Below are 25293 nucleotides of genomic sequence, written 5' to 3' on the forward strand. Positions count from 1 at the left end.
AAAAGTGGTCAACCTGCCTCAAGTGGCCATTTTTACCCCTTCCCAATATGTTTACCTGTGTTATTTATTTAATTAAAATGAATGAATCAAATTCCACCTTTTTAATTTACCCAGTATTTTGGGGTGGAAAATGCCGTGTCACACCTAAATTGAACTTGTTAGTAGTAATGATCATTAAGTGGCCTTTTTGAACAATTAAAGGTAAATATTGAGTGTCAAAAAGCTCTTGCAAAAAATTATATAATTCTGTCAAGGTTTTTATTTATTTTCTCATTTAATCATCATACACAGTTCAAAATTTAATCAATCCTGCATATCATTGAATAATTTTTGGTTGTTCGATCACTTATTTGTAAGTTACGGTAACTAAGGATTTTGTTCAATAAACTGGGTCTTGTCTGCTTCAAGAGCTCACAACAATTTTGTGTTACAACTGAGTTGTGTAGTGTCAAACATGACACGTCTGTTAGTATGTTGCGGAAAAAAAAATGTAGGGAAATAAAAGTCTTCTTCAATTTTTTTTTTTAATGTAATATGTGCGATAGAAATTTGAAAAAAACCTGTACAATACCCTACAAAAGAAACTAATTTGCATGACTGGGTTTTGATATTTCCAGCTCAAATAACTGCGCTTAAAACTAAGATGGACACGTAAACAATTACATTTATGTTAACATAGACTGTTTACTGAACACATATATCTATATTTCAGATATAAACCAGACTTAGATACTGTAGACTGTGACGGTCGCTCAATATTGCACCTCATCTGTGAGAACTCGGACATTCGATACTTCCACAAAGTCACCAGTCTCAGACCACATTTCTCACAGAAGATTATGGAGCAGACGGTTGACGACAATCACACACCACTCATTGAGGCGTGCAAGAACGGGAATGCGGAACAAGTGAAACATCTCTTGGAAGATGGGGTAGGTTTCTGGTCCCGATTTCATGAATATATTTAAGTCTGAAATGAAAAGATGAGCTTCATGTTGCAATATTAATAGGCAGTTATTTTTTATACCAATCTTAGAAAACCACTACAAATAACCAATACATGCTGGAATAATCATTAAAATGGGAAATATTTGTCACCAAAGTAAAGTTCACAAATAATATGTTTAGGATGTCGCATTAAAACTTACTTGTTATTTGACCTCCATTGTTAGTGACATATCATATCTTTATTTTATCAATGAAGGTTATTTACTGATATAAGCAAAGAAAGTCATATAAGTAAAATGCCTTGTATTCAAAGTTGGAATATTTACACCAACCATATAATAATTATATAAGCCATAAATAAACCCATATGGAAAATTCAGTATTTTTATGTTTATATGGAAAGAATCAGCTCAAATTATCATCATTAAAAAACTGTTCCCCAACAAATAAAATATTTGAGCTATATCAAAAGTTGTCAACTTTTGTATATGTTTTTTAAATGTAAACTGATTTCAAGAGAATAATTTAAACAAAAATAACAGGAAATAAAGATTGCTATTTACGCTAATAACATCACATCAATGAGTTTCCAGCCATCACAAGGTGCACAAAATTTGCCCCTATCAGACAGTACTTACACAGAGTTGTGAATGACCTCCACAAGTTATGGAGGGTAAATTTCAATATAGCATAGGATTATAGTATAGGACCCACACATGCACTAACATTATTTAAATACCAATCTTTTCAAAGTTATCATGTTATGTTAAATTGCACGTAGTATGGGAATTGTTTTGAGTTTCATTTTGAGAACATAAGTCTCAATGAAAACTTGACCAAGTTCAAAACTGTGCCATATAGAGTAAAAAACAAGATTGTATTAAAGAGAATTTGTCCAAGATTAAGAAATCATGATGAAATAACCCACAAAAATGATTTAGTTTTTCAGTAGGAAAATGCAGTCTTAAGGTCAGGTGATGTCATGAAAACATGATAAAATAACCCCACACAATCATTGAATTCCTTCTGCTGCACCATAACATATAACACAGTCTTTCCGTCCTATTTCCAGGCCAAGGTTGCGCACACAGACTCCTCAGGAAAGACAGCGCTGCACCATTGCGCAGACAACCTGGAGACCCAGTGCGCCGAGATGCTGCTGGATCATGACTCGTCAATTCTTGAAATTAAGGATGACCAGGGTTACACCGTACTTACATTGGCTGTGTTGGTGGGCAACACAAACCTGATGAGTGTTCTGCTGGATCGAGGTGCTAATGTTCACGTCAGGGACAACGAGGGACATCTGCTGTCTCACTGGGCTGCGGGTCAGAATTCTAGTTTTTTATGCCCATGCCTTAACGCTTTACTTCTTAGATATGTATTTTAACGCATTTGTAGTCCCTCAGAAAGTTAAATTTAATTAAAGACTTTTCTTACTAGATTCAAGTTGCCAAGGCTTCATTTCCAACCCTAATATACTGATGAGCAGCAAACAGCATAAAACCTGAACAGACCACAAGTTACTTGCAGGCTGTTCTAGTTATATGCCGTTTGCAAAAAACATTTTCACTTTGCTTTTTGATAGGGGAAAGGGTTAATAAGGGCATATTGTGTTTCCCCTGTCTGTTTGTGTATGCATGTGTTTGTCTGTATGTTTGTTTGAGTGTATGGGTGGGACATTGTGCGTTTGTTTCATGACTTTGTTATGCATTATGGGATTTCCGAAGGAATTGGCACAATACATACAATTCTGCCAATAGCGATTTTTTTTGTCAAAAATAATATTGCATGCTTAAATCCATTATTTAAAGTTTTATGTTTAAATCCATTAGCCAATACTTTTATAATCCTTTTTAACCCTTTGCATGCTGGGAAATTTGTTGTCTGCTAAAATGTTGTTTGCTAAATTTCTATAATTAGCATTTTCTTCGATTTTTTTTCAAAGAATACTATCAGAATAGCAAACAAAGGCCTTCAAATTCCGGTTCCAGCGCTCAAAGGGTTAATAATTTAAGTGCCAATTCTTTTGGAAATTGTATTTTTAATGTGATTATAACAGGGTAAACAAAAAATTGGTGTGCTAGGGTCAATAACATGACCTAGAACACTCTAGAAGTTGCATTTTATGCCCAATCAACATGAAACTTGATAAGAACATATGTCCCAATTATATATTTTTCGATTGAAAAAAAGGACTTTTAAATTAAAGAAAAGCCTGAGAAAACTCTAGATAATATATTTATTGTCCAATCTTATAAAACTTGGTCAGAACATTTGACTCAACATTATCTTAGCTGAGTTTGAAACTTGTTCATATGGAGTCAAAAACTAGGTCATTAAGTCAAAATAAAAGAAAAAAGCTTGTGAACATTCTAGATTCTGCTTTAGCAATTTTTATAAATATATGGGCTGTGCTCTGTGAAAAGGGGTTTGATACATGTGCGTAAAGTGCCATCCAAGATTAGCCTGTGCAGTCTGCACAGGCTAATCATGGACGGCACTTTCCGCCTAAACTCGATTTTGTTAAGAAGAGTTTTTCTTTAAACATTTTTTTTTATAAAAGCAGAAAGTGTCGTCCCTGATTAGCCTGTGCATACTGTACAGGGTTATCTGGGATGACACTTTACGCACATGCATTAAACCCTCTTTTCATAAAGGATGACTCATATAGAAATATTATTAGGGTAAACAACCATACAACTTGCTGTTTCATGCATATTTTTAGTAACTGTCAATCAATCCTGTAATATCAGACCCACATTCCAGACCTTGCAAATGTTTATGTTATGTTGGTTGGTCCAGTCTTGTTTGGACAACACTGTAGTATACCAATACAGCATTTAATGTTAATGCAGAAGATTCAAACGCAACAATTAAGGTTTAAGGTAGATTTATTTTTGTATGAGATTTCATGTCACATAACACATACATTATTCCTGTTCTTGTTGTCCAGTGTGCGGACAGTTGAAGGTGCTGGAGATACTCAACCAGCGCACCGCAGACATGGACTCGCCAGACAACCACCACGCCTATCCCATACACTACGCAGCACAGATGAATCCCTCTAACTCCGGTCACACTGACAAAGCGATATCTGAGAAAGTATGCAACAGTACTGGTCTAGTGAAATTTGATAAAAACAATTATAACAAGAGATGTGTTCGTCAGAAACACAATGCCCCCTACTGCACCGCTTTGAAGCCATATATTTGACCTTAAAGGATGACCTTGACCTTTCACCACTCAAAATGTGCAGCTCCATGAGATACACGTGCATGCCAAATATCAATTTGCTATCTTCAATAGTGCAAAAAATGACCTTTTACCTTGAATGATGACCTTAGTAAGAAAAACAAATTTAAGGGAAGTAATAAGCTTTAAATGGAGATAATTATCTGAACCTGCCAAATGATAAAAAAAATAAAATAAATCAAATTGGCGCAGTAGGGGGCATTGTGTTTCTGACAAACATATCTATCTATTATTGCAAACTCCAACTGACAGACTCAAATCCCTTTTTCTTAAAGTCATAAATCATCGATTTTTGTGTTTGTCAAATATATGAATCAATAACAATTTTGTTATATAAAAATATCAACTTAAAAATTCAGTAAGAAAGTAATTTTTTAGTTAAAGAAACAATATTTTACAACATTAAAAAACATGAGCAATAAACCTTACGTGTTTAAGATATTTTAAGGATCAAATTAACCCAGTTTTAACTGTTGAACGCATGTCTAGTGTTTATTTCTTTTGTGTTGCAAGGTGCTGAAGAAGTTCATAGATTGCGGTGTAGCCTTGAATGTTGTCGATGATGCTGGGAGGGAACCGTTGCTATGGGCTGCTTGTTCTGGTGAGATAGATAAATTGTTCAGCATATTATACATATAATGCCTGGGGATATTACTGTAATGTTTTGTTTTATTTTGGATGATAACTTTGTATCAAACATAAATTAAAAACAATCAGTACTGTAAAAGTTTAGGAAAAAAAGTATTTTATAAAAATATGTTAATTAGCATTTTTTATAATAGACCTTTCATTAAATGTTGGTGTAGATTGTTCTTCTTGGGCCAAGTGCATTTATTTTGTGATATTTAATACTTAGTTAATCCACGGTAACCCACCAGTGAAATAAAGAAATTTTGAACAAATGTTAAGGTCATTGAGGTGATACGAAGCTTGCAAGAGTCAGTCAGGCTGAAGGACACACTTTGAAGGTCAAATGTTTGAGCCTAGATTGGTCAAGGTCATTGAGACCATGAGCAAAAGGCATGAGTCAGATTTGTATATCTAGTCCATATCTCATGTCTGTTGAATGATGTTCAGGAAACTTGGTTCAAATGCTTTCCACATTTAGGTACGGTGCTGTAGGCATAAGTTTCCCATGCAAACTCGAGTGGATAGCTGAATGTTTGAGCCTGTATTTTCCTGTTCATTTTATCTCATTGAGACATAATGCAGAAATTATGAGGAAGCCATGCAACCTCAAGATAAAGGTCTCACTTAAGGTAAAAAGGATAACTGTGGGAAATATTGAACTTTGGAATTCCCCATTTCTTAGCTCACCTGAGCACAACCTGCTCATTGTGACTTTTTGTGATCACTTTTCAGCAGATGTTTGTCATCAACTTTTACCTTGTGAACACTCTTCAGGCCACATAAATTGCCCAATCTTTAGAAAACTTGGAGCATTTTCCCCTATTATGTTTTGGCCAAATTTTAAGCTGAGTCATGTTGGGTCAAAATTTCTACCCATAAACTTTATTTAATCTCCATGAAATGTGCTCTGAATATTTGTTGATCTCAGTCAATTTAAAAAGTGGTTCTGGTCCTTTGAAAAACATGGCCACTAGGGGTAGGAAGTGCAGTTTTCCTTTAATGGCAATAGGGAAACTTTGTGAAACCTCTATAAGTCACAATTTGTGCTCAATCATCAAGCAAGTTGCTCAGAACATTTGTGCTAATGATATCTCAGCTCATTTGTTGTAATAATATATCTTCTAAGTTTAGAAATGGTTCGAGCCCATTGAAAAACATGGCTGCCATGGGACGGGGCATTCTCCTTTATGTGGCTACATTGGTCCCTTGAAACATCTGTTCTAATGTAATCTCAGCCAAATTAAACAATAGTTCTTGGTAAACAATCAAGGTCCATAATTATTTAGTATACAAACATCATAAAAACTGCTTAGAACAGTTTCTTTGGTTCTCTGGTGAGTGACCTAGTTCCTTCGGCTTTTGTCTTAATTTAATTTGATTAACAATATATAATCACAAATGATAAATGAGAGGATATAATAATAGGAGACTGGTATTTATAATTTAGCATACCATTTTCTTAAATCTATCAGAAGTCTTACAACAGGCAGTTCTTTAAACGTACACTAACACCACTTAGCTCTGCAATTGATTTGCTGTTTGTTACTGATCTTTACTGTTGGTTTCAGGAAATGCTGCGTCATGTGCACTGTTACTGAAGGCGGGAGCAGACGTGAACACACGAGACAATGACCAACTCACAGGTATACATTCTGTAACACTGGCACTGTGGTGCTGCATTTCTCTCCCTAAACATTCTGTAACACTGGCACTGTGGGGTTGCAGGTCTGTCCCTTTGTTGTTCCATTCTGTAACACCAGCACTGTGCGGTTTCATTTCTCTCCCTTTGTTGTTCCATTCTGTAACATTGACACCGTGGGGTTGCATTTCTCCCTCTTTGTTGTTCCATTCTGTAACACCAGCACTGTGGGGTTGCATTTCTTTCCCTTTGTTGTTCCATTCTGTAACACAGGCACTGTGGGGTTGCATTTCTCTCCCTTTGTTGTTCCATTCTGTAACACAGGCACTGTGGAGTTGCATTTCTCTCCCTTTGTTGTTACATTCTGTAGGTTACGCATCTCCAATTAATTTCCTTCTTTGTTATATATAGAATTCTCGATCTTTGATCTCAAATTTCACAATGGCCGAGCGTATGGACAATATATCACTATACATGACTGGAAAGGTGGTTTCATAAGCTTACAAAAAAACTGCATTAGAAAAAAATCTATGTGTTGTAACTCAAAATAATTACCTTAGAACATACAGACATCGGAAACGCCATCTTTATGCAAATACCATGCCCTACTATTGAGGCTGGCAACCACCAATGTACAAAGAAATGCACAAATCAGGCCTTTTGCCCTGTGACTTACACATGCACCTTTAAAATGATACCAAAACTTATCATTTGAAATGCATTTTTAAAATCGTATGCACCAGGACCTGCATCATATGTGCTTATTAGCAAACTGACTGCATGTAACCCCCCAAATTCCACTTCCTTTTAAGGGTATGTAACCTGTTACACTGGCACTGTGGGGTTGCATTTCTCTCCCTTTGTTGTTTCATTCTGTAACCCTGGCACTGTGGGGTTGCAGTTCTCTCCCTTCGTTGTTCTTTTCTGTAACACTGGCACTGTGGGGTTGAATTTCTTTCCCTTTGTTGTTACATTCTGTAACACAAATAAAAAGTGTTTTAATGCTCTCCCTTTGTTGTTCCATTCTGTAACACTGGCACTGTCAGGTTGCATTTCTCTCCCTTTGTTGTTCATTTGATGGCACTGTGGGGTTGCATTTTTCTCCCTTTGTTGTTCATTTGATGGCACTGTGGGGTTGTAATATTTTCCTTTCTTGTTCATTTGATCAAGTTTTCCATCCTTCAGTTTTGTGTGATGAATATTAGGAAGTAATGTTTTAATCTTGCAACAAGATGCTTTCACATAACATCTGCATAAGTTGCCATATGTCGCCTAGGACATAACTTTGTACATACACTCATGTTTGTATTATTTAAATCAGTTCATCAATGCTTATCCTCAGATCTCAATCAATAAACTGACACTGTCCCTTCAAATGACCCAGTATGTAAAAAAGTATTCAAAAGTGAAGGTAGAAAATATATGCCAGTCGATTTGTTGTTCAAAATTATAAATAAGTTTCCCGCAAAATGTATTAAACTTGACACATTTCTAACCTGTTAGATGTGTCACTTCATCTGTCAGTTTGTATTGATTGTCTATCATGTTATGATGTGTTCGTGTTTGTCAAATTGCATTTTCTAGAACAAGTTTGTTACACCTTTCACATGGACCAACATTTCAAAAATGTGCATGTCCAAATCTTATTTTGCCAGTCAGAAAAGGTGGACCGACAATTTTACAAAGACTGGTTTTGACATTATTTAATTCTTCTACAGACTATATCTAAGTGTGTGCCATTTAACCAAATAATGACGGGAACTATGTCCTATTATAGAGGGAATCTAGGTCCTGGTATTGATGTTGGACAGAATCCTAATCGGTTATGTCACACCTGGGTCTATATTCACCAACTATTCTCAGACTTATGTCTAAGTAGAAACGAAAGTATCAGACTGTTATGTTCTAAATATTCTTTATTTGTCACGGTCTCTTTACATTTCACTTCTCAAATCACATCATTCTTCTTATAGAACATTTTGTGCTTCTAACACAGGCAACATTTATAACTTCATCTATTCACTCCCTTTTGATACAAGTCAATTTTTTTATACTTAAGTCAAAGAATGGGTTGATGAAAACAGGCCATGTATGGATAGCCTATTCCTCACTAGCACAATACATCTGCAGTGTTCTCCCTTTGTAGCTCTTCACTGCGCGGCCAGTCGCGGTAACGATCAATGTATTGAGGTGCTACGCAAGAGTGGAGCAGACGTGAATCTCATGGATGGCAACAAGTGCACTCCACTGTTCTATGCCATCACCCTTGGCAACCTGAAGTGTACCACGGCACTCATCGCTGCCAAGGCAGATGTCAACCATGTGGACGATAGGGGAAGAAAGTAAGCACAAAATTATACATATTATAGTCCTTTAACAGTTGCTGATCTTTCTAGGTATTGATAAAATACAACATAATCATTGTTTAAACTATCCATGAACACTGGCAAAGAAGTCCCAAACAAGAGATCAGCTTATAAAACAGTAGTTTTTCGATTTGATTGCCAATATAGAGGAAACAAGAAATGCATGTATCTTTAAAAAAGATATACCGCGTTGATTGTGGTCGGTGTTTATGAACAATCAAAAGTTATATTTATGAGATAAAAAATAGCGAATGCCTTTTTTCTGCGCAGTTCTACGCTGCGTCACACTCAAAACAATTACGGGGTGTTGGGCCAGATTTCGTGGCTTATTTCGCTTTATTAGATATTATTTATACAGATATCTATATTTACAGAATAAACAAACTCAAGTAGCATAAAAATAAATGAAAGCATATAGGTCAGCCGGCAGCACTCCAATCTTATTGGATTCCATTATTCATAGTATCGTGAATCATCATGCTCATGCTTAATAAATTGGTCTAAATGGATAAATATTTCTTATTAAATTAATCAAAATTGGTTCTTATCATGCAATTGTTGAAAACACATTAAAAATCTATAATTGACATACCATAATACAATCATCGATTATCTTTATTCAGTATCTTTCTAATCAAAATAAACTTCACATGCACATAGTTTACGCGAGAGCGTTTATATAGCAATTTCTGTAACTGACCGCAAACTGACCTTGATACCTTGCAGGTCGGAATGCAATGCAATAAAGTTAGGTAACAATTCCACTGCTGGAACGACGGCTTGATTAAAGCTTTAAACATTTACGTTTAAAGGTCAATTTCGAAAACAATTTTAAATATTTTCCGTCAAAGCGTTTATCAGGGTTACTGAACAACAATACTGATATGATCTAAAATTGATGAGTGCACAGAATGCAATATCGTAGTAATTACCAAATATGAGAACACCACCTTTAAGTACAAACGCTCTGGCGCTGACATTCTTCTAAATAGAATGGGGCACACACTATGTATTGATGTCGAGAATTGAGTGTGAAACTGCTCTATCCCTCAAACCTTTTCATTAGAGAAACAATGGTTTCATGCTGAATGCGCAGTTTACATCTTTGCTAAACGAACTGTAGTATCCCTTTTCATACCCTATACTTCCCAAAAATAGAAAGTCGATGGAATAACATATTAATGTTCATGTGAAATCTGTTTGTAGATTGCACGTTTTCTACTGCAAAAAGTTTCAGGCTTACCGGCGGGCAATTTTATATTCAAATTTATTGGTTGCTTACAAAGGTAAGGCAAAGGTGAAAAGCTGGTGTTTACAGCTACGCCGAAAAAGAAACTGGAGACATGCTATCGGGAGAGACATTCTTACTATGTAACATCCGCTAGTTTTTAATTTAAGGCCAGTGACCATTCATTCATATGATACATGTCAATAGCAGTGGAATGCACCCAATGTTTGTTTGACGCTCTGAAATTTGAACCTGAGTGTGATTGTTCTTTATCAGTATTATGCATGTGACATGAATCACACTAAAAATAGGATAACGTGATCTTCTTACACCAATATTGATATAAGTGTTTACTACTTTTTAGCCACCATTCACAATCCCAGATCACCTTAACTTTTGTTTGTATTAAGCTCTTATATACATCCAAATTGTCAACATTTTTTTATTCATTTGGCTTCCTTTTAAATTGGCGATATTGTGAGCAGACTGTTAAATGATTTGGTCTGGCTTTTTTCGATGCATAAAATTAAGAGTTGTAAAGATCACTGGGTACATACTGTAAACATCAGTACATTATGCAAATAGCATTTTAGATTTAATTATCCAATCCAATCCACTTCTTCTAATGTTGAGTTCTGCTGACTATTGACATGGTTACTTTTTCAACATAATAATTATAATCTTACCTATTAAAGGGATGTATTGTTTAGATTTTGCGATGTATGTATAAGTTAGACACTTGTCATAAGAATTCATTTATTATTCCCTTAGGGTATATTTAAATATTATTATTAATATTAATATATTTTAGTTAATCATTGAGCGCCTCTATCAGGGACAACATGGTTATTTTTATAACTTGTTAGCTTATAATATTGGTCAGAATACTGTCTTTTTAACAGACTTCTCTGTGGATATCCAAAAAATTTTAACCCATCGTCACCAAAATTTATAATTAACCGCAAATTGCCTTTAGCCTAATATGAAACTGCGCTTTTGTTCTATGCTATTTCAGAGCTGAAAATGTTCACTCACTTTTCTAGAGTTACATAGGTTTACATATTTTAGTTAGATACTGGGGTAAAATCCAGTAAATTCCTAAAATAGTTATCATGCACTAATTGTATGTTCTTTCCGTACATACTTGTATTATGCATAATCAAACCCCATATGTATGTTTGATTCTTCAGCCCTGTGCACTGTGCGGCCATTAAAGGGTGCATTGAGACAATCCGACTTCTGGAGAAGGAGGGAGCTAACCTGTGGCACCAGAACAAGAAGGGAGACTACCCTGTACACGAGGCAGCCCTCAAGGGCCACATAGGTAGTGTGACGGTGGTTCATGTTTTAACCTTTTCCTGCTCATATGGGAATTTTATAAATATTTGTAATCCCTTAAAATTAAAGTCCTTTTTTAACAATATTTAAATTTTAAAGGCTTGATGTAATCCAAAAAGAATAAAGAGCAGCAAACAGCATAATACCTGAACAGACTGCCAGTTACTCGCATGCTTTTCTGGCTGTATGCTGTTTGCATATAGCCATTTCCCTTTGCTTATTAGCGGGAAAGGGTTAAGATTGGCAAACAAGGGCTCAGTATAAGGGCGTATTTGTATGAAACAGGGAGATGATGTCGGTAAGTCGATTCTGAAAGACTACATAGGTAGGGGATATTATGATGGTGTTCTAAAACTCGCCAATAGTCACTCTTTATAATTGGATTATTTATTTGTATGAACTAGTGAGATAATGATCGTTTTAGTTTGGCTTCATTTAAAGGCATGGGATGGGAACTAGTGGTGAGTTCAAATTAAGCAATAAGGGTTTACTACAAGAGGTGTTTTGTATGAATTGGGATATAGTGACCAGGCTTAAAGGGGCTTGTTCACACTTAAATTGCATTTTTTTGAAGTTTTTCATTTAATGCTTTAAATTGATAAATTTAAACAACGCAAATAACGTGCTCCAGTATAAAACAAAAATAAAGTTTAAATAAGAAAGAAAAAAGTAAGCCGCACCAAGGCTCGAACCACTGACCCTTGGATCGGTTTTTTCCCCGACTAAATATAGATTTTAAATATAAATTTAAATATAAACACGCATTGTGACAACAACAACAACAACAAATATGGCGGAATCTGTATTGTCAAACACGGAAGAAGAAGGTAAAATATGTTTTTTTATTGTAAAACTCAATAGTGCGTATGATTTTTTTATATAAAAGTAGATTAAAATAGTATAACTGATCAAATGATTCGTTTTCGTTACATAAGTATATGCATATACATCACAGAACGCGTAAATACTGATTCTCTCGTTTACACTTAAGTTACAGACAGAGACTAAAATTAAAACCAAGTTGAATACAGAATTAACTTTAGTATTCGCGCAAATAAATTAAATTTATCATTAGCCTTGGAGTATTGAGATCATTTAAACATTACAGTATCTTTTTCTTTCCTCATAACTGACAGTGACAACATTATTTGTTGGCAGGCAATTCAAGATGCTGTGCATTTATTGACATATTCATTATTGTGTGTTATATGACAATGACATTTATTATTAACTAAAATGCATTTGAACGGTACTGGTAGTTTATTAATTTAAACCCAAAACTCATAGTTAACCCTTCAAGCGCTGGAACCGAATTTTGAAGGCCTTTGCAAACAGTTTGGATCCAGATGAGACGCCACAGAACGTGGCGTCTCATCAGGATCCAAACTCAGAACGTGGCGTCTCATCAGGATCCAAACTGTTTGCTATTCTGATAGTATTTTTTGAAAAAAAACGAAGAAATGGCTAATTTTAAAAATTCAGCGGATGACATTTTAGCAGATGACAAATTTCCCAGCACACAAAGGGTTAATGTTTTTATATCAGTTTCTTCTGCACAGCTATTTTATAAATAAACTGAATAACCAAAATATTTTTGAAAATAGTAACACAGTTTAGTAATTCATGGCATCAAATGCATGTAGCTTGCGCCAGACAACTCGCCCCAATACCAACTTGCCCCAAAACAAACTCGCATCAAACATATGTTCACTCGCTCCAACCAAGAGACAACTCGCCCCAATTTATTTTCGTGCATCTTATTGTTTCTTAATTTAAAGTATTTTATCTTTATATTCTTTGTTAATTTAGCAAAGCACGTATATATTTTGATAAATGCGTATTTCAACAGTACATTGTATTTTGAATAAATCAGATACAGGTCATCTGAAATGCATTGTATCATTATATTTGTAAAAACCAAGAATATTCTGGATATTCCTCTTTTTTCAATTGTTTTGAATATCCTCAAGATTTGATTTCCTGAATGTCGAAGAAAACTTATTAGATAATAATACCACATATTTACAACTCACTTTTTTAATAGAGACCATAAATAGTTATAAAAAGTGGTTTAAATTGTGTATTTACTTTTTCAATAGGATACAACCATAATTAAACCAAGAAGTTTATGAAGAAGGGATCACTGGATTTTATCACTTTGGTACAAGAAACAGAAAAGGTATTCTTATTTAGCTGCATTTTTTTCTGTTGATTTCATTTGAGAATATTGAAATAATTTTTATTTAATGTTTTCAGATATTCAGCCAAGTTGAGATTTCATTGAAAAAAATATATGTCATTTCACAATATTCTTGAATGGAAACAGAAAAAAACACAGTTCAACGCACTAATTGTTGATATATAAAACAAAGTCTTTGTATGTAAAGCTGTGTTGCTACATGAGCAAAGAATTTAAAAAATGATCCTACACTACACTAGGTGAATATTGAAATTTTACAAAAAAAACTGACAGGAATGTTTAAAAATGGTGTCATGAAAAATAAAAAATTCTATATGTACATGCAGCTACATCTTGTGTCAAAATTCTTAGCTTTATGTTCAAAACATTTATTGTTAAATGCAGAAATGTCTTTTCAAGGATATCATAGACCACCTTACTTATACGGAAGCATAGGAGCTGTTGAAGGAAATTGCTGCCAGACAGTCAGCAGTTATCACTGACAGCCTGTCCTGGCCCAGCTTGGACCATCCTCAAGCTAACCATGATGGTGTGTTTGCAAGAATTGTCCATTTGGTAGACCATGATGAAGACCAGCTTTGTTGTGGCATGGCCTGACAATACTGTACAAGCCAGAGACCAGTATGTTTACTGTTGTTGAATATGACCCATTTTTCATGTTTATTTTTCTGTGGGCCTGTTTAACAGAATTAATAATGCACTTTATCTATTTCAAATATGTTATTTTTCTGTGGACTGTTTAACGGAATTATTAATGCATTTTTTCTTTATCAAATATTGTTGCTTTTAATATGAATATAGAACACGTAAAACTACTCATGTAATTGTCTCAGCTTAAAAAAAGTGTAGAAAATTTAACTCATTTACTGTCGAAACAGTGGCCATTATGTTCCTGCATCTTAAAAGTTGGACAATAACAGCTAATATATATATATAGATAGATTTAGCAAGGGGTTTTGAGTTTTTTATGTGTTCATATTTTTCAGAAAAAGGGTTAAGTGGTGACTGATCCTCTCACCCTCCTTATCCAGGAAAAGTTTCGGAACAACGTGTTGGCACTGAAGATGTGTATCCTTTGGATACATGGACACCTTCAACGTGCAGACGACAACAAAACTGTACCTGCCTTTTTTTTTAAAGGAAGTAGTTAATAAAAATATTGTTAACAGCTTTTTTAGTCTTGTTGTTTAAGAATGCTTGCAACATTTAAGTGGATAAACGGTTGTTTTAAATTTGAATCTTCAGTAATGCATTCTTTATTAAATGATGTAATCTTATTTCTTTCAATATAGTATAAATAATAAGAACATAATTATCCTTTGTATACAAAATGAAAACCAAGTTTACTGTTCTATTAATCATTATTTATTTATCTTGTTCTTATGTCAGAAATATTACAGGGGCATACATACAGTATTCCTTTAATAAAAGGGGCAGTTCTTAGAAAATTAACATGTATTTTAGCATTGCATATTCAAACTTTTTCCACATTTATAACCAGCAACAATATGTAAGTATTATAATGTAACACAAATTAATACTATGAATTTACTACTGATTTTGCCGTGCCTGTCATCAAACTGAAAGTTTCTTAAAAGATGTTATGTGGAAGACTTAATCAATCATTTAATAAATATTTGAGCCTCGCTCTGGGAAAAGGGGGTTTAATGCATGTACTTAAGGTTGTCCAAGATTAGGCTGTGCAGACTGCACAGGCCAATCAGGGGCAACACTTTCCGCCTTATCTGGATTTTCTCTAAGAGACTCCCTTTCAACAAAAAATACAATAAAGCAGCAATTGTCTGCCTGAGTGGTATGATCAGCACAGGTTAATCTCGTACGACAATTTACGCACATGCATTAAGCCCCATTTTCCCAGGGCAAGGCTCACCTATTTAGGTTTTAGCTGTCTATATGCTCTTTAACTTTTGAATCATGATGCAGTTTCATATAATAATGTATTATGAGTCGTTTTTAATTGATGCATATTCTTTTGTTCAGTGTTGAACTCAACATGTATTATAATAAGGTGTTCACTTAACATTCTTGCAGTAATGTTTTGCTGTGTAATATACATGTAATAATAAATCAAAATTGAACAACTAGCTTCTTATTTCTTCATGTTATTTATTAAAACATTTTAAACCAAAACAACAAAATCCATAACATAATGAACACAAAACATAATACTCTATATTCATGAAACAAAACTATAATTGATAACATTTTGAATAAATGTTTCCAACTTTCAACATTTGACAGATCAAATTATTTCTGAATTCCACCAATTTTTTATTTATGGATAAACAGCACTTTATCATCTTTATGACAGTTTATGTAAGGCTATTACAATAAATGGTTGTTTATAGACTGATAAACAATGGAAAACAATACATAATCTATATATAGCATTGTGCTTTGATGTCGTTGTTAATGGAAAATAAACAAATGTGGTGTGCAGCACGCACTCAACATTGACTATGGTAGCTTATACCTAAAAGAGTCAATAATTCCTGTTCTTAGTCTTTACTTGTGACAAAAAATCAGAAAATGCTGAGCCCAGTGTTTATTTAGCTATTTGCCAGACAAGGTTTTCACAAATTCTTCTGTTTCAGAGTGACCTATGATCAAATACTTTGGATCCTCTATTGTAATAACAAAACAATTAATTCACCATGTTTGATCATGGGTCTCCCATAAAAAACTTAACACAAATCATGATACATAACACCTATAAGAGTCAACAATTCCTGTTAATGGTCTTGACTTGTGACAAAAAAAACTGGAAATTGGCCCATTGTTTATGTAGTCATTTGCCAGACAAGGTTTTTACTTATTCTTCTTTTTCAGAGTGATCTATGATTGAATACTTTGGATCCTATATTTTTATAACATAACAATTAACAAAATTCACAATACCTTACACACTTAAAACTCAAATACATATTCTCATGGCATTTCAGGGCACTTGTATTCTATGTTCATCAGTATTTTATCAATGATATTTCTGCCCTATGTTTATAAGCAGTTCACTTATTAAAATCACATTTTATCATCATGATGATGACAGGACATTCGACCATAATGACCATTTGGTCACGCCTTCATAATACACAAATAAATTCAAGCATCATTTCAAATACTAAAGTCATCTACTGACTGAAAAAACAGCCAGGGTCACACATGCACTTTCATACTCAATGGTATACATCCTATAAAACCATGCTGCCAAATTCACACATGTTCCTACCCATAGTCAGTTATCATTGATTTCAGCTTTGTCAATTTTTTAATTTATAATAATGGTATGTTGAAGTTAGTTAAAACAACATAGTTACATACACCATGTACCAATTTGTATGAGTAAATCTTCATATTGTTTCCGGGTTGCTTGCCCTTGACCTATTGGATATTGCAGCTCCTCATTAGCCGCAGGTGGATATATAAGGGGCAATTGTAGAGGCAATCAGCTTTGGATAAGCTGAATCAAAAAGGAACTTTGATCGAAGGGTTTTTTCCTTGATGATCACTGTGTACTCAGTGCATGTACGTGTATCCCTTCTTTTCATTGATTGGCACCACCGTCCAATTGTTGGCTGCCTTCAATTTACTCTGAAATAACATATAAGCATATTTGTAATTTTGAAATGTACACTAAAACTTAACATAAAAACTATGTATGAAATTTGTTTGCTATTTTAAACATTATTTTATTCATATCATGCCAATCAGGTAACATACCAATACTTTTCTGGGCTACTTGATTCACCAGTATTAATTTACGAATCTACCAATACTTTTCTGGGCTACTTGATTCACCAGTATTAACTTATGAACCTACCAATACTTTTCTGGGCTACTTGATTCACCAGTATTAATTTATGAACCTACCAATACTTTTCTGGGCTACTTGATTCACCAGTATTAACTTATGAACCTACCAATACTTTTTTGGGCTACTTGATTCACTAGTATTAACTTATGAACCTACCAATACTTTTCTGGGCTACTTGATTCACCAGTATTAACTTATGAACCTACCAATACTTTTCTTGGCTTCTTGATTCACCAGTATGAGCTTATTATATGATGAAGTTATCATACTTGAGTCACTAACTGACAATTACTGTACTACTAGAGATTGGAGGAGAATGGCATTGAAATAATTTCATGACCAATCACCATGCAAGTTATCTGAACGGTTCAGAAAATAAACCAGTTATCGGATATCCTCTGGTTTTCATAACATAAAAAGTTTCTGGTAAAAAAAATGATAAAGCAATTATATTACCAAGGAACTTTAGGAAGCACATAGAATCTTATTGAATATAAATATATTATTTTATCAATTAAAATATGCTAAGACAGGGTTGTTTGCATACTCTAAGTAAGATGTTATCTCTCCAATTCCTGACACATGACAAGGTGTGGTACTTCCTTGTGACACAAATGACAGGCCAAGACCTGGCGGGGGCTGATGACCGTGCATAGGTGAAGAGTTTGTTGTTCTAACATTATGCTGAACAGTCAAACTTGCAATAGTTTGGCCGGCACGTCTTCCTAAATACCTTAAAAAGAAGGTTTGTTTTAGAATATAAAATTGATCACATATCAATTTAAAGAAACAACAAAATTGATGGTAAAATCAGGGAATAGACTGTATAATCATATTATCATATCATGATAATTGATTACATTATATAACATATACATTTGCATACCAGTATATTTTATAATATAATATATACCGAATAAATTAATCAGTCATAATTCATCATTTATCATTAATTTCATGCTTCATTTGACTCGTGTTGGAGTGTTCCTTATAAGTTATAACGAATTCATTAAATTGATACGAACATCTTGGCATAGGGGCATAAAGGCTTATTTTAAAACGCGCAATGAACAAATTATGTTATCAGTGCGTATCTGGTTTCGTTGCAGAGCAAAATATCCATACAATAAAACTAAATACCTATCAAAACTTTTGCTAAATTTCCTATGTAAACAGGCAACACTTGCCAAAAACTAAACGTAGCTTCTAAAATATGACTTACAATTCGTGTGTTCAAGCCATTACCCTGTCTTCGTCTCTTCCAACGATACTCCTATGGTTCTGCAAACACTCAGTCTTGTCGCCAAGATTGAATAAATTCGAGCGATGTCGCTGGCTCCGGCTTTTGTTTCTCTTTTTTTATATTTTCGATCACAGAAATGAGATGCATTATTTGTAAACCAAAAGCGGATAAGCGCAGCGCGCATGCTGCATTCTAGTATACTAGTTGGGATCCCATTCACAATATCTGACTAAAAATAACTCATTTCGCGTCTGAGACGCTTTATAATTTTCAGGTTTTCAAATCGTCAAAAGTTGCATTTAATGGTAATTTTAGAGCATGGAAACAATTTGGTATTTTTTTTTTAAAGCAAATATCATAACTACAATGAAAATTTGCAAATCCGAAACAATTTTTTTCAATTTTGTCAATTTATCAAAGTGTGAACAAGTCCCTTTAAGACCATTTTTAACGGAAACATTGGTAACAGCTAGGAAAAAAAGCTAAAAATAAGGGGTGATTGGATGATTAAAGCTCTATTAAAGGGATTATAAGTTTCTTATTTGTTGGAGACCTCATAAGTAGGGGACAGTGGGAGAGTGTACATTTTCTCAGATTACCCAATAAGGGTTGAATAAAAGGGCTCTCGGATTGTACACAGCATGTTTTACATAAAATACTATAATATCATAAAAAACACCTTCCTAGCATGAAGTTAATAAAAAAATAATTCAATTTGTAATTTACTGTTTAATGTGAATTAGGAATAACACTTTGTACTAGTAAACCAGCAAACTCAAGAAAGGTGTGAATTGTTTGACTGACAGCTGTTATTTGACTTAAATACTGTCTATTACAAAAAAAATATATTAAAAAATAAACGTTCAAACACCAAATAATATGGTTTTATATTTCCAGATGTTGTGAAGCAGTTGCTGAGACAGAAGAATGACAAGGAAGCTGTCAATGTTACCAACAACATGGGTAAAACCCTTCTCCACATCGCCGCGGCAACCAACAATCTCCCGCTGTGCAAGCTTCTCATCAACCAAGACTGCAAAAAGAACGAGCTTATGAAGCATGCAGTAAGTGCTCTTAGTTTATTTTTGTTTTACAATACTTATTTCTTCATGGATTTGTTTTTGTTTTAGAAAAGAATAATTCTTTTCTAAAACAAAAACTAAAATATTAATAGATGACACACATGTGTCATAATTATTATGACACATGTGTGTCATCTATTAATATTTTAGTTTTTGTCGATGTTGTCTCTTGTATAATTAAAAAAAAAATATCAATATTTGTATTTATAAAAGATATTCATATATATTACTATACATTGTACTAGTGAGATACACTGCACATAACTAGTCTAGTACGCATGGTCGTTAACAGTCAATCAATAAACTAAGGTACACATATTCTAGACTTGAATTTTGACAGGGATCATTTGATCTTAAATATAATTAAGTACTGAAATACAACTACATTGTATTTCATGAAATTTATAAAGTTTTAGACCCAAATGTCTATGGTATCTTTCTAAATATAACATGCTGCAATTCAATCAGATTTTCTTTTGGGTTTTATATTCCATGATTTAAATTTTGATTTGTCTCACTGATCCAATGTTTTATTACACTTTTAAGAATGATATTCATTTGGACAAAAAAGCCAAAACTAGACACAAAGTAAGTTTTTCTAGCTATTGCTTCTTCTATATGATAATCTTCTGGAAACTAACAAGGAATGAAAGTGTCTAATTACGGTTTACTGTGTACATGTATATGTATTGGTGAACCTTCTTGTAGCTTGTATTCTGTTTTTCTTGACGGTGGTAACTAATCGGTAGTTTTTATGATGTCAAACCCAATTGCATAGAATATGTTCTGCATGTAATACTAAACTCTGTGACTCCATATTAACGATCAGGACTGATGGTAGCAAAGATTAATCCCTTTGCACTATACCCCTTGTTATACACATCATTTTCCTCTCCAAACTCTGTAAGAATTCTTAATATGAAAAATGTAAAAAATATATAATATGCAGACAATTTATTCAATTTTGGTTGTATATCCATTTTTGATTTGCTTGTGATCAATCATACAAGATTTACATTTTCAATTGCAATGCTCAGCAAGTTGAACAAATAATATTTTGAGTTACAATGATATTATATGCAACCAAGAAATATTTTCTTCAGAATATGAGCCGAGTAATCCAATAAGGGAGAGCTAAGGGATCCAGATATTATATCTGAGTTAGCCATGGGGTTTTTAATAATCAGACTTAAGAAAGGGAGATAACAAAATCACACAATAATTTAAGCAGGTTAAGATAGTTGTATTTCATGACTATGTATATTTTATATGAGCCTTGCTTTGTGAAAAGGGGTTTTATGCATGTGCATTAAGTGTTGTCCCAGATTAGCCTGTGCAATCCACACAGGCTGATCACTTTCCGCCTAAGCTGGATTTGTGTCAAGAAGATTCTTCCTTTAAACAAAAATTACAACATAAGTGGAAAGTGTCGTCCCTGATTAGCCTGTGTTGACTGCACAGGCTAACCTGGGACAACACTTTATGCACATGCATTAAAAACCCTTTTCACAGAAAACAGCCCATATTAAATTGGTTATTTGTGTTGAGCTAAAACACTCTAGCTAGTTATTTGACTGCTTATCTGGACATTGTATATTCCATTAATTAAGCAAATTCACATCTTTGATCCAATGAACTACCTAACATTATTTTTAAAAGTTTTAGTTGTAGTTTTCAGATTGTGTTCGGCTATTCCAAACTGGTCATGTCTAGTCATAAGACCATGCTTCTCTAAAGTATTCTGCCTTGTAAAGATAATCAGCTTTGATAATAAGTAAATTTCTTACCAAAAGTAAGCATTGGCAAAACCTATTCAATTCAGGCTGCCTACAATAAATTTTATTCAAATAATGTATTCATGACTGAAAATACTTTGTAACAACAAAACTAGTTCCTTAAGATATTCAGTTTAATTTTACTTTGGTGGAATTTTAATACCTAATTTAAAAGAAATTTAAATTCAAAGATCTTGGAGGTTACACAATGCTTTATCATTTCACTCGATCTCAGTTTGAAAATAAACGCAATTTTTAAAGAGCTAGTAGGTGTTGCAAACCTTGAATCTGTTAGAAAAAGGACTTTGGTAAAAGTGTTTGAGGTAACTGTTTCTTTGTTTACAACTATCAAATTTTCTAGTTATTATTTTATTGTGTAGAAGTCTTTTATGTATTAAAGCAATTTTGAAGAATATGATTAATAACTGCTGTGAAAAATTCTTATATTTTATGTAGCTTATGATTGGGAATAAGTATTTTAATCAAATTTACCAAACAAATTTCTTGAACAAATCTGATCCGTCTTTATATTTTACTTGAATGATAATTTTAGTTACATTATCAAATGTATTTTTACGTAGCAATAACTTCAATGCATATTCTAAAAATATTACATTTGTTAAAACTACCGGTATAATTAATTATGTGAGCCTTTGCACAAGCTAATCAGGGAACACAGTTTCCGTTTTTATGGAATTATTCATTAAAAGGACACAAAATTAACTTGACTTTGAGAGTGTTATCCCAGATTCTAACACGGCAAGAGCCAAATTTCATATAAACAAAGAAGATAATCATCTGCAATAATTATGGGCGGAGCTTATACACTTACAGCACGCGCTGTAACTAAACAAACCATGCCAATACATTTTCCAACAGTATAATCTGGTATTTTATGAATGAAAGTCACCTGAGGGCAGAGATCTGATCGACAGAACAGCCGAAAATTATTTTTATGGGTGGAACTTCGCACTCATGATTTAATCCCTACGCATCTTAACTTCCGGCCATGGGTTATTTGACTACAAACTATAACTGTACACGCATTATTTCTTAATTAGCCTGTGTGGACTGCATAGGCTAATCTGGGATCACACTGGGATCACACTACACAAATGCATTTAACACTGTTCTCCCAGAGCGTAACTCATATATCATGAAAATACCTCAGTTCATGTCTGAAAACATATGTTAAAGATGTTTTCAAATAATTTAATGCTAAATTACAAAAAGTGTTGTCACATTTTTCTGCTCAGTTACAAAACTGTCCTAGGTAAAAAAAAAGTCATGCTTCTTCCAAAATTTTAACATATACAATACGAGGAGTAGTTGTACAACACTTTTGAACACAACTGTGCACAACGTGTAATGGGTGAACTTATGGAAAGGCATTTTGTCAGTCATGGGTTGCGCATCAACTTTTCATACAAGAGATATCCCCTCGGATTAACCTCGGATCAGATTTTATTGAAACTTCACAGGAATGATCCTTGGATGGCCCTTGTATAAAGTTGATCAAGCCTCTCTGGTCTGCAGCACATTGCCTAGTGGTCTTTTACTTAGTTTGTTACAATCATGTCAAGTGGGTCATAACTGGCCACGCCCCAGAGTTGCTTGATGTATTTATATATTGATACAATTTTATTTTTTTTAATCTCTGAAACCAAAGGGGTCTGGTGTGCAGCATCTAGTAGTGATCCTCTACTAAGTTAGTTCAAATTATTACACTTGGGTCAAAACTGGCCCCACCCAAACGGTTGTGTGCGTGTGTGAATGAAATGTTTTGTTTTGAATTATAATAGGGTAGTGACTTCTCCAAAACCACATAGCACATGGCTGTGATATTTGGTATACAACACCAGAATCTGGTCCTTTATAAGATTGTTCTAAGCATGCCCTTGTGTTCAATATGCTTAATTAAACAAGTGAGCGATCTTGGGCCATATTTTTTATTATGCCCCCTTTGGAAGAAAAGGGGTATATAGTTTTCGCACTGTCCGTCTGTCTGTCTGTCAGTCTGTCATACTTTTCGTGTCCGCTCTCTAATTCAAATAGTTATCATCCGATCTTCACAAACTTGGTCAGAAGTTGTATATAGACAATGTCTAGGTCAAGTTCTAATGTGGGTCATGCCAGGTCAAAAACTAGGTCTAAGGGTTCGAAAAAAACAAATCCAAGGGAAATAATAAGCTTTAAATGGACATAATTATCTGACCTGCCAAATTATATATTTTTGTAAAATAAATCAAAGCGGCGCAGTAGGCTGACAAACACATCGTTGTTAAAGGTCAAGGTCTTCCTTCAAGGTCTAAGGTCAAAAATACAAATCCAAGGGAAGTTATAAGCTTTAAAGGGAGGTAATTATTCAATATTGAACATAGCAACTTGATATTTGGCATGCATGTGTATCTCAAGGAGCTGCACTGTGCATGATGATTTTGAGTGGTGAATCTACAGTCACGGTAGTGGCTTTTAATTATTTGCTACTAAAAATAGAGATTTGTTATAGACAATTATTTTCAAGGGAAGTAATTTATATCATTATAAATCTCAGATTATATATTTCCTTACCAACAATTTAAGTTCTTTTCACAGTTACTGTACAGATTTTTAATTTTGATTATTTATAACTCAAATGATTGATTTGTCAAAGTTTTTTTTTAAATGATATAATTATCATTTCTTTCCTTTACTAATTTGTGAATGGTAGGGTTCATAACTTACCTGTGGACTTATGTCCATAGATACATGATGAACTCTGACTATTTGTCAGTGATGTCTGACTTGGTCATTTTTGACTGTCTACAGACCCCCCCCCCCCCCCCCCTCCCAGTTGGATTGGACAAAATCCAAGGGAAGTAATAAGCTTTTAAGAGAGATGATTTCTATACCTGCCAAATGATAAACAGATATTTTATTTCAAAGCGCGCAGTAGGGGGCATTGTGTTTCTGACGAACACATCTCTTGTTTTTTCTGTCTATTGTAATATAAGCAGTATCATAATAAAGGTAATATTATTATTTATTAAATTTAATGTAGACGTTTTCTGCTATACCTAAAATAAGCAGTGTACTCTCATGGCTCTCCTAGTATCAATCTTCAAGCAGCCCGTGCTATGAACTAGGCAGCCAAGATAATGATACAGTTTAACCCGGGCCTTTACCACTAAGATTTGTATTTTGACGCATTTGTAGCCTTTAGAAAGTTACATTTGATTAAAGACTTTTCTTACTAAATTCAAGTTTTAAAGGCTTCATTCCCAACTCTTAGATACTGATGAGCAGCAAACAGCATAAAACCAGAACAGACTGCGAGTAACTCGCAGGCTGTTCTGGTTTTATGCTGTTTGCACATAGCCATTTTCACTTTGCTTCTAAGTGGTAAAGGGTTAAATAGGTCCATTATAATTACTACTGTCTCAGATTTTGTATACTCTACTGTTGCTAGACTAACACAGACATATATTTAACCCTGAAGTGTTTTAACTAACATAAATATAAGTTTCTGTTTAAACACAGATTTACTTAAGCAACCGTTGACAATTCCTTGTTTAAACACTATCTTTTGGGCTTTCTTTGTCCATATCATTATAAGCGGGTCGTACTTTTTCAAGACATTTGTAGAGTACCTGTGGATCAAGATTTGGTTTTGTTAACCAACCATTGTGTTTGGCCAATCTCCTAACAGTTGTGTTTTTAGTAATCGAATATCTGATAGTTATTTGTCCTTCATGTATTGTCACCAATACCATTA

At 33.9% G+C, this 25293-nt stretch overlaps 1 protein-coding gene and 2 long non-coding RNA genes across 3 annotated transcripts in view; 2 read left to right on the plus strand and 1 right to left on the minus strand.

The window, feature by feature from the left end:
- The window catches only part of LOC127872325 (uncharacterized), a 92156-nt gene that overhangs the window by 26688 nt on the left and 40175 nt on the right, over positions 1-25293 (plus strand). Inside the window, exons 6-13 of the mRNA XM_052415655.1 lie at positions 713-932; positions 2021-2276; positions 3905-4053; positions 4717-4804; positions 6402-6476; positions 8619-8814; positions 11257-11390; positions 19580-19746. Of these exons, the coding sequence (XP_052271615.1) occupies positions 713-932; positions 2021-2276; positions 3905-4053; positions 4717-4804; positions 6402-6476; positions 8619-8814; positions 11257-11390; positions 19580-19746 (1285 nt within the window). The remainder of the gene's footprint in view (positions 1-712; positions 933-2020; positions 2277-3904; positions 4054-4716; positions 4805-6401; positions 6477-8618; positions 8815-11256; positions 11391-19579; positions 19747-25293) is intronic.
- On the plus strand, positions 13502-14731 carry LOC127874730 (uncharacterized). Its single transcript, XR_008047066.1, has 3 exons — positions 13502-13583; positions 14004-14225; positions 14591-14731. It is a non-coding gene; the product is annotated as an uncharacterized LOC127874730 (long non-coding RNA).
- On the minus strand, positions 16717-18824 carry LOC127874732 (uncharacterized). The gene is made up of 3 exons (XR_008047068.1): positions 18662-18824; positions 17987-18172; positions 16717-17216 (listed from the first exon to the last, which is right to left on the minus strand). It is a non-coding gene; the product is annotated as an uncharacterized LOC127874732 (long non-coding RNA).

This window comes from Dreissena polymorpha, chromosome 3 (assembly GCF_020536995.1).
Source record: "Dreissena polymorpha isolate Duluth1 chromosome 3, UMN_Dpol_1.0, whole genome shotgun sequence".
Taxonomy (NCBI): Eukaryota; Metazoa; Mollusca; class Bivalvia; order Myida; family Dreissenidae; genus Dreissena; species Dreissena polymorpha.